Below are 14,146 nucleotides of genomic sequence, written 5' to 3' on the forward strand. Positions count from 1 at the left end.
TTTGTACTCTAAAGAAAGCCGGCAGGTATCTTTGGACAACAACAACAAATGAAAATTTTCTCTTTAACATTTTTTAAACTGTAAATATGATTGAGTTTCGCCGACTATTCTGGTCCTAATGCTGAAGAAAGCATTAAAAGCAAATATTTTTAGTCATCAGGGTGATAATTAGGCCTACCTCCAAATGACCAATTAAAACATTTATGAACGTTGTTTTATGGAATCAATTAACTATATGGCGTTTCGTTGGCTCGTTAGTTTAACTCGATTTACTGCCTCGTGATCTTTTTTTTTGTACCGCGCCGTTTTCTGACTTTTTAATACTTTCAAGTCTTGCACAACTTTCGAGACCAGGGCAAAGGTTAGCCATTGATAGATAATTGAAAAGAACAATTCTGATTGGTTCCTCGTGGGTCTACTGAGCAAGATACGCATGCAAAGATGATCTTGATAGGCCGTTTCATTTAATCACTAACCTTTGTGTTACGTGCTTTATGCAGTTACGCAACATTATTTAACTGCATGTCAGACCCAAAATTGCTCAAAAACGTGATTTCATGGACAAAGTCAAGAGAAAATGCGTTTTCAGCTAAAATTCACAAATGAGAGATTATTTTTACTTTCATTGACACAGGACATTTATTTGATGCTCTTCATGGCGGAAATATTAAATGTCACAGAAGATATGAACAAAATAATAACAAGAACAAGTAAACAGAGAAATAAACATAAAAGATAAAATAGGCCTAGATCGAGGCCTATACGAAATCGATTTTGGTACCGACATCTTTTCATTTACAATTGTTCAGAAATTCATCAAATAATGTACATATTTTGTCTGATGGGGTGTGTAATCCTTCACGCGGTCCAAACCATTCCACTTGTCTACTTTAGTCCCGGTCCCACATACGGTATGTTATTTCCGTGTTGTTGTTGTTGTAGTTGAATATGATGGCGCTCTTCAATCTCCTCAGATTATACGCGCCAGTCGCTTTTGTAAGAAGGACGTCGTCGGCAAAGGAGATCCATACGACGTCAAACCATTGGTGACGATTATATGACATATTAATGTAGATTAGTCACCCATCCACCTATTATATTAGTAATTGGTAACATCTATTCGACGAGAGGGCGCCACACACGTAGACAAAATACAGATTTTGATCGTATCACATGACGCGCTATGGACCAATCGCGCTTCACTATCTGTCTTGGCTATCTAATGTAAAATATTTTCACCCAAAATGAGCCTTCTAGGACTTTTAAAAATGAATCAGAGCCACAGGCGGCGGAAGCAGGGGGGGGGACAGGTCACCCCCCCTAAATTTTGTGTTGATAACCTTCAATTTTTTTTACCTATGACCATCACACAATTTCAGGTGGACCCCCTAATTTTTTTGGCTTCCGCCGCCAATGATCAGAGCAAAAAGGTATTAGAGCAGATGTCATTTAATTTGAACTGGCTAAGGGACTAATTTTAAACTCGAATATGCATATTGGATGATTACGATGACTAAATTTTGTGGTCTATGGTCAAATAGATAATTATTTTAATGGTGTAAAATAAATGCTTCGACTGGCAATTGCGGAGGATTACATTTTTAGTTGAAAATTCATCTAGTTATTATTTCATTTTCACATCAAACAGCTGATGGACCCATTGGACGAGCACTTTGTATCGGAGATGGCATTACACAGAGTCGATGGCAACCTATGGATAATTGTGGACCTTTTAGAAATGTTACAGATATTCTCACAGAAATTGCAGAGGTAATTTTTTAAGCTATTAAAAATGTTATTTATGTAAATAAGGCTCATACAAGTTAGACAATAAGATGAACCAATATTGAAGTTACACCCAAGGTGGACCAATGAAACACCTTTTGGGATACAATCTTGCATCCTAATTGACAAACGTGCATATTAGATGTATCTCTTGTTTCGGTTTGCACCCAGAAATGCCAGTTAGCACCAGATGTGGTACAACTTTGCATCGTGCAGGGTGAAAAGATTGTTATCTTGAAAAGGTGATAGTTTGCCCCTTTGCCAAATGGTACATTTCTGCACCTTTTACGGGTGCCATTTTAAGGTGCAAAAAATCACCGTAGGGTACAAAATGGCACCCTAAAAGGTTTTCACAGTGTTACATAATATGTACATTCGAAAGGGTGCAAATTTACACCTTTTTCTTCGTGTTTGTCAAATAAGGGAACTGTGGTGAATAGTTGACAATTATCACTCGAAAGGAAAATATTTTTTATTGCAATCCTATTTTGAATATCTATTCCCTAACTAATTTAATTGGGGGGGGGGGTCAAATGCAATGAACATGTTTATATTTTTGATTCCTTAGTCCATCAACCTGTTTACAAGATACTGGAATATTCTTCCTCGTATGTCATTCTGTCTACTGTTTGTAATTTGTGTTTTCGTCATGTAACTTTTCGCGTGCTATTTTTTTTTTTACTTTTATGAAGTCATGGTAATGCTTTTTATATCGTATTGTTAGCTTCATTTTACCACAATAAACCCACCGTAACAAGTGAAATTAGGATATAGGTCATTCTTATCAATATTTTTATTTCTAGATTTTTTTTTTTTTTTAAATAAACCAGCCTATAACTGAATGTCAGGCCTTGGCGACTTCACCTATAATCACGATTTCAGAAAGAAAATATGAAGAGGTTTACAAAGCTCTATTCTTTCGATTTTGAAGTTATTAAGTGAGATAGGCCTACATGTAGAATCAGATTGTGTTTTTAAAACATAATTTGGAAATGTGTGCTATTCAAAAAATATAAACGCTGTCAGAAGAAATTCTTACTTTCTGTATATACATTTATTTTGTCTGATATTAGGCAAGCATTACTGAAGAAAACGCAGGTGAAGTTAGCCAACAAGTGGAAGCAGTTTCTTCAAATATCGAAGACATCACATCAGATGACGTCACATTAATAGCAGAGATTACATCAAGTATCGTACAGCAAAATGTTACAAATGAACAGGTAGCATATTTTCTATACTTGATATCTTGGGAAATAATTGTAATAAGTGTTTGATGAAATTTTCAGCATTATGCTAGTTTGATTTTTTTTATTTATTCAAATCAACATTTTTCTGGGGTAAACTTGATCTTTAAATAAAAGTAAAAGTAAGTAAAGTAAGTTTTAAACGTAATGCTGCCCATTTATGGGAAACTTTCATTGTGGTCCTGAACAAATGATTTTCCTTTTATTTGTTTGACAGGTAACGGAGGATCTAACTGGTACTCTAAGCAATGTAGCAGAGGTACAAACAGATGTACTCGTAGCTGCGGAGGAAGCCGTTTCTAAATTAGTAGAGGCTTTTGAGGAGCAAATCAATCGTGTTGAGGTAGCCGACGGTGAGATGCTCAACATTCAGCAGCCAAATGTTGCTGTACAGGTGATTATATGACGATTTATACCAACATTATTTAAGGAGTGAATCTTCAACAAGAAGGGGAAAGGGAAGAAAGATGAAAGAAATGTAAAAAAAAAAAAGAGAGGTCTGAGTTGTGAGTTGTGTTTTAACCCTATTATTACAGTGAGAAAACACAACGTCATTTATATTTCGTCTAATGTCCCCCAATCGAAATATTCTGCACTGTAAAAAAAAAAGCTGTTTAAAATTGTAAGCACGTTGTTTAAGCCTGTCACTTTGACATTTATTGTTCAAACTTTTTAGCAAATTGTTTAAACCTTTTCAAGTTTGTAACAAGTTATTTAAAAAGTTTAAACAATTACAATAAAAAAAAAAATTGTTATGATGACAGGCTTAAGCAACGAGCTATTTTGTTACTGTGTGGCAGTGGCCATGAGATGATGTAATTTCTATGAACCACTAGTACAAATGATATTAGAACATTTCAATTAAGAGTGATTGTAGAAAGAAAAGACACCTTAAATGGACCCTGGAATATTAAAGGGATGATCGAACGGACTCTTGATAGATGCAATAAAAAACATTTCCTTAGGAAGCACCGTTTCTGTGTTATGATACCAAACAGCTTTTAACTACAGTAAGACAAAATATGCAAATAAATTCATTTAAGGCCTGGTACAGTGAGTAATGTAAGTTGAAAAAAGACTTTTGCAAGGCGCCTCGGCCCCTCGCACCGTTTCGAATAAAGGTCAGTCCTTCCGGTTCATATTGGATGAGGGGGAAATTAAAGTACTCCCTTACTCCACCCCTCCCCGATAGTCCTACATGCAAAATCAACGAAGACATTAAAGGCGACCGCACACCTTGCGATTGGTCTGCGACTCAATTTTGGAATAAAACGTAGTAGAATTTGATGCTAATATTGAGACTTCAAATATCTTACTGTGTATAATGTTCAAAATCATTGTACGAATACCTATTTTCAAATCTGTGACTATGCTATCATCCTTAGATTAAAAGCAAATTTGATATCTAGTCGTAATGACGTCACAGCAGTCATACGATTGGCTATGATTTCAAACTAATTTGGCCTTTACTCCAAAATGAAGGCTTACAATCTTACAAAATGGTTATATTATTATTCTTTCAATTAATTTTAAGCTCAAATAAAATTACGTGTTCCATTCACATTTTCAGAAAATTAGCAAAATGCGATTTGTTCCAAAATCGGATCGCGAACAGTCGTGAGGTGTGCGGTGGCCTTAAGACATTATCAAGTAACATAAATCAAGCTGTCCCACATTGTAGACAAGGTTGAGCACAAATGTGTCAACACGGATTAGAACCCGGGTCTTTGATTTTGGATGCAATTGCCTTAACTAAAATTGCCTTAACGGAGACAGTGGTTTCGGGTAATCCAGAGTTTGGAAACGGACACATTTACCAATATTCAACCTCTACTAATTTTTGGTTGTAGATTAGTTTAAGAATGTGTCATTCATTCTCATCAAAATCAAAGTTGTTTTTTTTTGGGGGGGGGGGAGGAGGGGGTTACTCACAAGTGAATTATGTGGAAATTAATAAGATCTGGTAGATTTGACATATCAAATTTCCATTTGTAAGGTTTCAATAAAAAAAAATTCCCGTTTTGCAAATGGTCTGCTTAAACGTAATGTTTACCTTATAAACCAATCATTTTCGGTTTTAGTAGAGAAACTTGTCTTGTAACGCATTATGAAATTGCGAGCATCATACATTTAAGCTATATGATTTTGAAGAGGAAAATAAAGAATGGATTCCAACGTTGATTCTTTTTTTTTTACTCTGCATTCTAGATCCAGAGTGTATCTGCTGATGAGGGTATGGGTGGACTTGTTCTCTCTCTGGCCGGATCTAGTCTTTCTGATCTGACTAAGGCCAATTTTACCATCAGCGCTCCGACCCAAGGTGACCACCAGGACGATGACAGTATTGCTTCTAAACCAGACACTATCGCACAGGTCAACATCCCATCTTCGGTTTCATCAGCCATATCATCCACGAATCCTCTTACGGGATCGTCGTCGAATGGCAGCGGTGAATACATCCGTATAAACTTCAACGTTTTTTCAACTCCAGCCTTATTCATTTCTAAATCACTGCGTGAATTCAGTGCAGATAATGAAGTCGTCAATCGTTCAGCTAACACTCCTGTCATAGCCGTCAGCATCGGTGGGAGAAAAATAGAATCTTTGGCAGAGTCCATTAACTTCACCTTTTCGACACTATTGGTAAGAGTCTTTAAACATAAATGCACAATATTTCGGCATATATCCCTCCAGGTGTTACTTTTAATCCCCATCCGTCCATGAACAACTAAGCTGTCAAATTATATCCATATTTTTAAAGTGCTTTTACCGGTGCATTTATAGACGTATGCGTAATTCAGAATCTCTTATTTCAACAATGTGGTTAATTGTTTTCACGAAAATAAGATTTAGTAATTTTGTTAAGGACTAAGAACTGGCAAATGGGTCATCATTCATTTAAGAGCTATTTTTCATATTATCCATTGTATTTTTATATTAATTTTATAATTGCATCTTCTTGCCTTTTCAGGGACTATAAATCAATAATTATTTTTATTTTGTATTTTTTTATAGTCTGGATATGATAATCCCATGTGTTCATTCTGGGATGATGAGAAAGCAGATTGGGCCCAAGATGGATGTTCACTTATTTCTAGAGTCGGATCAACCGATGATGATAATAGTTATGCCAACTCTGAATCAACACAGGAGGGTTCTTTTGATGAGAGAGTTCGATGTGCGTGTGACCATCTCACCAACTTCGCCGTATTAATGGTGAGTGACAAAGTCATTCGGCTGCTATAAATCGGTCAATCTCCTGGAAAATCCTGCAGTCTGATCAAACTTTACTGACATATCGCAGCTTGGCATTCTGTACCTTCTGAAATGTAAAATATCACAAAATTTGTTATCTCATTGGCACATAAACATAGATATGTGTCTGGATAACTGAATTATGACCGCAATATTATACCAAAGAAAGGGTTTCTCCAAAATTTGATGCTAATACAGTTGGTTGTAACAAGTGAGATGCAATGATGGATAATGGATATTGAATTGATATCTAATTTAATTGATATTTTGGTTGTTAATATGAATGATCGATTTTTATTTCTATTCCATTCAAAGTTCATTATGAAATATTTTGTTTGAAATAATGTTACAATCTTGTCAGGGATTTGAGGACGAAACAGACCAGTCAGATCTTCATCTGTCTATGTGCAACCTTACTGTGTCTCTACATAACGTTCGTCATCATGATCTCTCTGGATTCAATCAGAGATTACCGTGAGGTTCAAGCAGGACCTTGTGGGTTCCTTTCAGCCCTTGTACACTACTTCGTTCTCTCCTCTATTGCATGGATGGGAGTGGAAGGATACAATACATATCTTATTATTGTGAAGATATTCAACACCTACATCCCAAACTTCATGATCAAGGCATGTCTGGCTGCATGGGGTAGGTCTAATGTTTGTTTTTATTTTTCTAAGACCAATGTGAGGCAAATGTTTTCCATAGGCCTACTACAATTTCAATGTGCACTGCATGCTGGCCACCACTTACTATATTCAAATTGTATGTTGCTTAAAGCGTAACTTGTAATTTTACTCGGATAAGTATTTTTGTCTCGCATGCCAGAGCGAAACTATAGGCGCCGTTTTTCTGACGGCGGCGGCGGCGTCAACATCAAATCTTAACCTAAGTTAAGGTTAAGTTTTTGAAATGACATCATAACTTAGTATATGGACGTAGTTCACGAAACTTATACATAAGGGTAATCAAGTATTACTAAACACCCTGCCTTGGTTTAAGAGGTTAAGGTTTTATAAGGTTAAGTTTCTGAAATATAATCATAATTGAAAAAGCATATGGACCTAGTTCATGGAGCTTACACATAAATGAATTATACTGAACATCCTGCATGAGTTTCACATGCCCAAGGTCAAAGATCATTTAGGGTCAATGAACTTTGGGCATGTTAGGGTTATTTGTTGAATTCCTATCGTAACTTGAAATGTTAACATGGTTAATGAAGCTAGTTCAAAAAGCCTGGACATTAGAGTAATAAAGTATCACTGAACATTCTGTGCAAGTTTCAGGTCACATGACCAAAGTCAAAGGTCATTTAGGGTCAATGAACTTTGGTCATGTTGGGGGAAATTTGTTGAATTTGCATCATTACTCAGAAAGTTTATGGATCTAGTTCATGAAACATAGACATAAGGATAATCAAGTATAAATGATTGTTTTGCACACATCTTAGATCACATGGTCAAAAGTCATTTCTGGTCGATGGACATATTATTTTGTTATCATATTAATGTTTTCTTTTGTGTATAATCATTCAATAGCTATTTTCAAAGTCGGCACTGCTGCTATATCAAATCGCGTAATACAGGCGAGACTACCAGAGGCGTTACAGTTGTCTTTTTTTACCGACGCTGCAGATGCACAAAATCATGGTCGTGACAGTAGGTCGTTCTAAACCCAAACATGACTGTGTGAAAGCATACTCAAAACATCAATTCTTGTAAATATGTTCAATATTCGTAATGTCAAATAATTTTTTTGGAGTTTTCTTGTGAAGATTGGGAACAGGTAGTCATGTGATTCATGATGATACAGTCAACCTCCTAGAATTATTTGAATCATTTCCAAGCATGACTATAAGAGCAGACAATCTTTAGAAGACTCGGGCAGCAAAATCCCAGTCGCGACAAGTGGGTAGGTTAAGAATTAAAAATGCGAATTTATTACTCTGTGCATGCAGGCATGCTCAAAGACCAATTCCAACATAAACCCTCTTTTATACATGCACAGACCACGGACACACCCACACACACCCAGCGCACACCGTATACACACATTCAAAAACGGTTGTTAAACACAGAACATTGTTGGTAAATCAGAAAAGGTGATTTTTTTTTTATCGTTTACTTTGTTTTTGGTGCTTGAGGGATGACAATGTTACTGAGGGAGAATGGGTGTGTGATGGTGTGTTTGTGTGTGTAATGAAACGATGTGAGACTGTATGCATGGACTGTTGGACACATAACATTTCAAAAGTGGAGAAAGTAAATAAATTGTGTGCAGTCATGTCAGGTTTCGACGACCAGAGTAATATAGACACATAATGCATTAAGCGATATAAATGCAATTTGTATTGATTATTATATATTTTTTTAAATATAATCTTTATCCACTTTGGGTCAATTAAAATGATGCAATCTTATGAATATTGTATTTTTAACCAGTCATGCGTGCACACATCCACATGAAAATGGTACCACCAATCCCTGGTACGATAATAATAATAATAATAATAATAGTCAATTCTCGTATAGCGGATAACACATTATGAATAACGTCTCTATGCGCTTCCAAAGGACTTGGATATTACCCTGGCTGTAGCTCAAGCAGCTTTTACGCGCTCGGCATTTCAAGAAAAAAATTCCTGCCATGTACCCATTCACCTCACCTGGGTCGAGTGAAGCACAATGTGGATTAATTTCTTGCTGAAGGAAAGTACGCCATGACTGGGATTTGAACCCACGACCCTCTGATTCAAAGTCCGGAGACTAATCCACTGGGCCACAACGCAGTCTTCCTGCACCCAACAACACAACTTGTTATGGGATATATTTTTTCAGTCTTGGTAGACTGTACTTGTATTTCACCAGAACGGAATCGCTTAAAACCCCAAATAGGGTCTGAATTGTTGGTTTTGAATATGGGATAGGGGGCCATATACATAGAATGTTATACAAACCTTCATAGCCAGCGAATATTCATATATTGTACCAAATCATTACTTTCAGGAGTTCCTGCACTCATTGTGCTTCTCACAGGGGTTATTGCCAGAGAATCGTACGCCCATGATGATTTGTAAGTAGTACTGTTTGGAAAATAAAAAAAAGTAAAATTTTGATGAGATATGGTGCTGACCTTGCATTGCATTGCATATGTAAATGCTTAGATTATCAAGTTCACAAAACTCTTGTTTTTCATATTAACCTATACTTAATTGTTTCAGTGAGCTTGATTCAGTGTTCATCAACTCAAGATGGCATTTGATTTTTTTTTAATCCTTCTAATGCATGAATAGTTAATGAAATAATTGTCATAATATAGATGAGTATTCAGTTACGTACTAAAGAGTTGCAGTCCTTCAATTAGTAAAATGCATTATATTACCATTAACAGGTGTTTCCTGCAATTCTGGGCTCAGATTGGTGGTCTCCTGATTCCTATGTCTATCATCCTCGCCATCAACATCGTTATCTTCATCTTGGTCATTCGTCAGTTGTACCAATCAGCCAACATCGCTGGTCGGATGAAGAGGGAGGCTGAGGTTGAACGTCGAGAGACCATTGAACGAGTCCAGAATGCGATTTGTATCCTGCTCCTTCTTGGTCTGACTTGGATCACTGGTTATCTTCTGCTGATTCCATCATTTAGTCCAGTAAATACAGATCTATATCATTGGTATCGTTCCCTATAATCTCAATAATATGGCTTACAGTCACTCTGCAGAAGTTGACCTTCAATAAGTCAAATATTCGACAATGTCAGAGCAACTTTTGAGATCAGATTATGGACGACATATGTTTATCTTCTGTAAGTTGAACGAATCTCTGTGGTGCAAAGATATTCGACTTATATAGAGTTGCCTTTGAAAATTAACATATATATAAGATATTTAGTGGTGCAGTCTTATCCCATCTTCTCTACCATCTCGATAATATTTCGATCCTCAAAATTTCCTAGAGCAGTATCAAAATTCTGAATGCAGAAACATGACATTATTTTTAGAGCGATAATCATGATATCGATTTTATATATATTTTATTATTTAACAGGTGGCTCAGCCAATCTTTATCGTACTGAACTCCTTCCAAGGACTGTTCATCTTCCTACTATATTGCGTCAGGAAACCTCACATCCGGAAGAGATGGGGGCTAACTTGTATTGACAAGAAGAAAGAAGTTAGCACTTCTTCTGGTGGTGTACAGAGTTCACTAAACCCATCCAGTACGTCAGCTGGTGTTATGAGCGGCACGATTGGTTTGTTGTCTCCTGGCTCATCTGGTAATTACCTATTACCTACAAATAAAGATGACCCTCTATGTCTGCAAAACCCAACATATGACATAGGGCAGATTGCAGAAGAAGTCGACCCACCACTCGACAGAGATGTCAATAGTTCTAACAATGGCCAGAATAACAAAGACAATGATGCAACTGATGCTGGGATGGTCAGTTTCCATGTTGGTTAACTGGCCAAGGATGTTGATAATTTTCATTAGATGAGTAGAATATTTGAGGTGTGTGTTTGGGTGTTGAAATGCGTGTATGATTGTATATTTGATGCAGGGGTGAAAATTATTGGTGATTTCAGTTACGAAGAGCTCAGTCGCAAAAGGCATTAGGTCCATTTTTCATCTGTCTCAATGTATAGATTCTTAGTACATGTAGCTCTATAAGGTGAATCCCATTAAAAAGTGAACAAAAATGGCAAAGAAAAATCACCTTTTTTCAAAAGGGGTTAGGTCCATTCAGTAAGGGTTAGTTCCTCCAAAAAAAATTTTGGAAAAGAATATCTAAAAAAAATATGAAGACAGGTAGATTTCTATTATACCCAATTTTATGTTCTAATGGTAGGGTATCATGAGAATTTAGTTTCGAGTTAGAATATTGCATTATGGGAAAAAAAAAACAAATGATTTTCTTGGAGTGGACCTTACCAATCCAATCAAACTCTTCTGAAGAGCTCATTTGTCAAAAGTGGTTAGGTCCATTTTTCATGATTTTTTATTGTTTTCTTTTTCAAAACCAATAGATTTTTAGTTGCTCTGATGATACTAAAGAAAAATTGAAATTCATATATATATATATATATATATATTGAAGTAAGTCTATTGCACCCAATTTCATATTCACATAATTAGGTAGTACATCATTACGATTTAGTTTCTCTTATGAACACATGTATTTCAATAAGTGAGAATAAAAAACGTGGTTTTTCTAGGAATGGTCCAAAGAGGATAACCCCTTTTGCAACCGAATTCTTCAAATAAAATACATTGTTTTGCGTGATATATGACATAGTATAGTGTGTTACACAGATAGGAAATATGTTTTCTGCATTTTTGTTTACAAAATGCATTAATAGGATTACGAGCGAGTCGTTATCACAGCTTTCAATATTAGGTTATTGAGATGCAGTAGCTATATAATGCTCTTAAACATACAGTTCTCTATATAACTTTCAAAGGCTATCTATTAAATGTATAGAGTGTATAGTTATTTTTTTTTTGGTATATTACTCAACGATGTAAGGTGCATAAACTCAACTTATGAGATTGTTCCTTGAGAAAAGAATTTTTTTAGGTTTAAAAGTTATTGTTAGTGTATACTGCTTTAATGGATAAAAAAAAAAGTTGTTTTACATTGTGGATCGTTATAATCATCCCCGCATAGACATTGTTGCTAATTAATTTTGCATATATACACAGATAAACCTGCATAGATTATACGATTGTTCATTGATGGTTTCGTTATACCAGCCAATCACTCATGATTTTATCGCTAAAATACTCAGAATTTTCTTGCATTGGTTTCAATTTAATGTATCAACAAATCATCAACAAATGAAAGCAGCCCGTGGTGTATATATACATGATCTGGGCCCAGTAACAGACGTTAGCGATTAATCGTATACTTGAGTTTTGCGATACGCAATCAAACGTAAAAAAATTGTTGTACGAAATTGCTAAGGTTTGTGGTACGGACTCCTGTTCATCGCATACATTACAAATTGTACCATGAGAATTAGTTCATTACTCTATCATTATTTTCATGTCAGGCGTTCCAGACAATAAATTGATGTTAGGAGAACAATAATTATATTCTCAACCAAAAAAGTAAGTCCCCTCTTAATTAAAATGCTGCAACTCTTAAAAGAAATAATTTCGAGATTTCTAATTTCGCAAGGAATTTTCTACACACGTTGAATAACTCCTATGAAAAAAAATGAGATTGATCGGTTGAGTCATGCATGAGTATTCAAATATTAAAATAAAAATGACGATTTTGGGAAGTCACAAGATCAATTTTTCGTATTGTGTAAATACAGTGGGTGAAATCTTTCTAAGCAGTTCTCCTCACTCAAGGTTATTTTTAGTATTCTGTCCAAATTTATACTTTCAACTGATAGACGAGACCAATGGCAACGACAAAGAATACATGCTAAGAAATTCTCCGGGAAATTCTCAATGACTTTTTCAAAGTGCATATACAAAACTTTTGAATTCAATTTCAATTCAATTTCAATTTATTTCATTTTCAACAGAACAAAGTAAAGTGGTCGAGATATAATTACAATGAACTTATACAGACAATATAAATTGAGGCATGTACAATATATGATATTTTTTTATAAGTAATACAAAACAGAGTATTATATATTGGCCTATACATAAGCAAAATATCATAACCATTATAAAATAAAGTTCTGAGAAAACGGAGGGATCCACTTAAAAGCAGTGATTGTATTGTTGTTGAAAATGAAATAAATTGAAAATTAAACTTTTGATGATACGCACTTTATTAAATTGTATATATTTGTAACTTTTACTGAATAAAATAAAACAAATTGTATGCGATGCGGACAGGGCCGCTGCGGAAGGCACATTTGTAGCTGACAATGCAATCCAGTGTAAAGAAAAAGAAATTAAACATTTTTTTGTAAATGAACGTACATGTCTGATCATTTTCGTTGTCTGTGTTTGTTGACGATGTAAATGTCATGTTAAAAAATGAATATAAACTTAATTTTAAATTAATATCTGATCTGTTTTTACTTTTGGCAAATTGTTGCAAGGATTATGGTGCGTTTAGAATATAAACACACGGAAAGACCCATATGACTACCCTAAAAAAATCTTAGGCAAAAATGCTGCGCATTCATTTCTTACTCCTTATTAATCACTATTGATCAGAACGTACTGAAATCATTACTATTTCCCAATGTGCTATAATCAAACTCCAAATTGTGTTCAATTTATGATATATTTCATATATATGGTATATATGGTATATATATATATATATTTATATATATTATAGTGCGTATCAAAAAGAAAGTTTACACTTACAAATAATGCTGTAAAATTATATATTTGCAATATCCTGAAGCCTTTTCCACATTTAAACATTGCTACAGTGAGCACCACTTAATTTTGAAAAGTACGTGAAAAATGATTTGCGCAAAACTTGGAAATAGTCATGTAAATAAAAGTAGACGTTAATCATGAAGAACACACGATTTAATCTCGGATGATTGATTTGAAGATATGTTTTACGTTTTAAGCATGTTTCCTTGCCAAAAACACTTTATAGACCGGCACTGCACCCCCCCCCCCCCCCCCCCCATTTCCCCACACACCGAGGCCATCATGATGATATCTGCTTTAAACGGAGCGGTGTTGCACATGAAATGGCTAATGCTTGATTTTGGGTTTCTTATTCAAATATGAAATATGGCCCTGTTGCATAAAAGTTTATGTATTGATTTATGTAATGATTTATGTCACGATTTATGTCATACAGCATAAATCATGACATAAACACAAATATAGACATAAATCCGTTGCATAAAGCTTATGTCATAAATC

The 14,146-nt window shown here is 35.1% G+C and overlaps 1 protein-coding gene across 1 annotated transcript in view; it reads left to right on the top strand.

Annotated features, from left to right (window-relative positions):
• Positions 1-13,226, top strand: part of LOC129271822 (uncharacterized) — a 43,352-nt gene extending 30,126 nt beyond the window's left edge. Inside the window, exons 19-27 of the mRNA XM_064107024.1 lie at positions 1,649-1,770; positions 2,859-3,005; positions 3,247-3,423; positions 5,238-5,672; positions 6,045-6,265; positions 6,646-6,929; positions 9,290-9,356; positions 9,675-9,933; positions 10,331-13,226. Coding sequence (XP_063963094.1) covers positions 1,649-1,770; positions 2,859-3,005; positions 3,247-3,423; positions 5,238-5,672; positions 6,045-6,265; positions 6,646-6,929; positions 9,290-9,356; positions 9,675-9,933; positions 10,331-10,747 — 2,129 coding nt within the window. The 3' untranslated portion in view covers positions 10,748-13,226. The remainder of the gene's footprint in view (positions 1-1,648; positions 1,771-2,858; positions 3,006-3,246; positions 3,424-5,237; positions 5,673-6,044; positions 6,266-6,645; positions 6,930-9,289; positions 9,357-9,674; positions 9,934-10,330) is intronic.
• The last annotated feature ends 920 nt before the right edge of the window (positions 13,227-14,146 follow it).

Source organism: Lytechinus pictus, chromosome 11 (genome assembly GCF_037042905.1).
Source record: "Lytechinus pictus isolate F3 Inbred chromosome 11, Lp3.0, whole genome shotgun sequence".
NCBI classification, from domain to species: domain Eukaryota; kingdom Metazoa; phylum Echinodermata; class Echinoidea; order Temnopleuroida; family Toxopneustidae; genus Lytechinus; species Lytechinus pictus.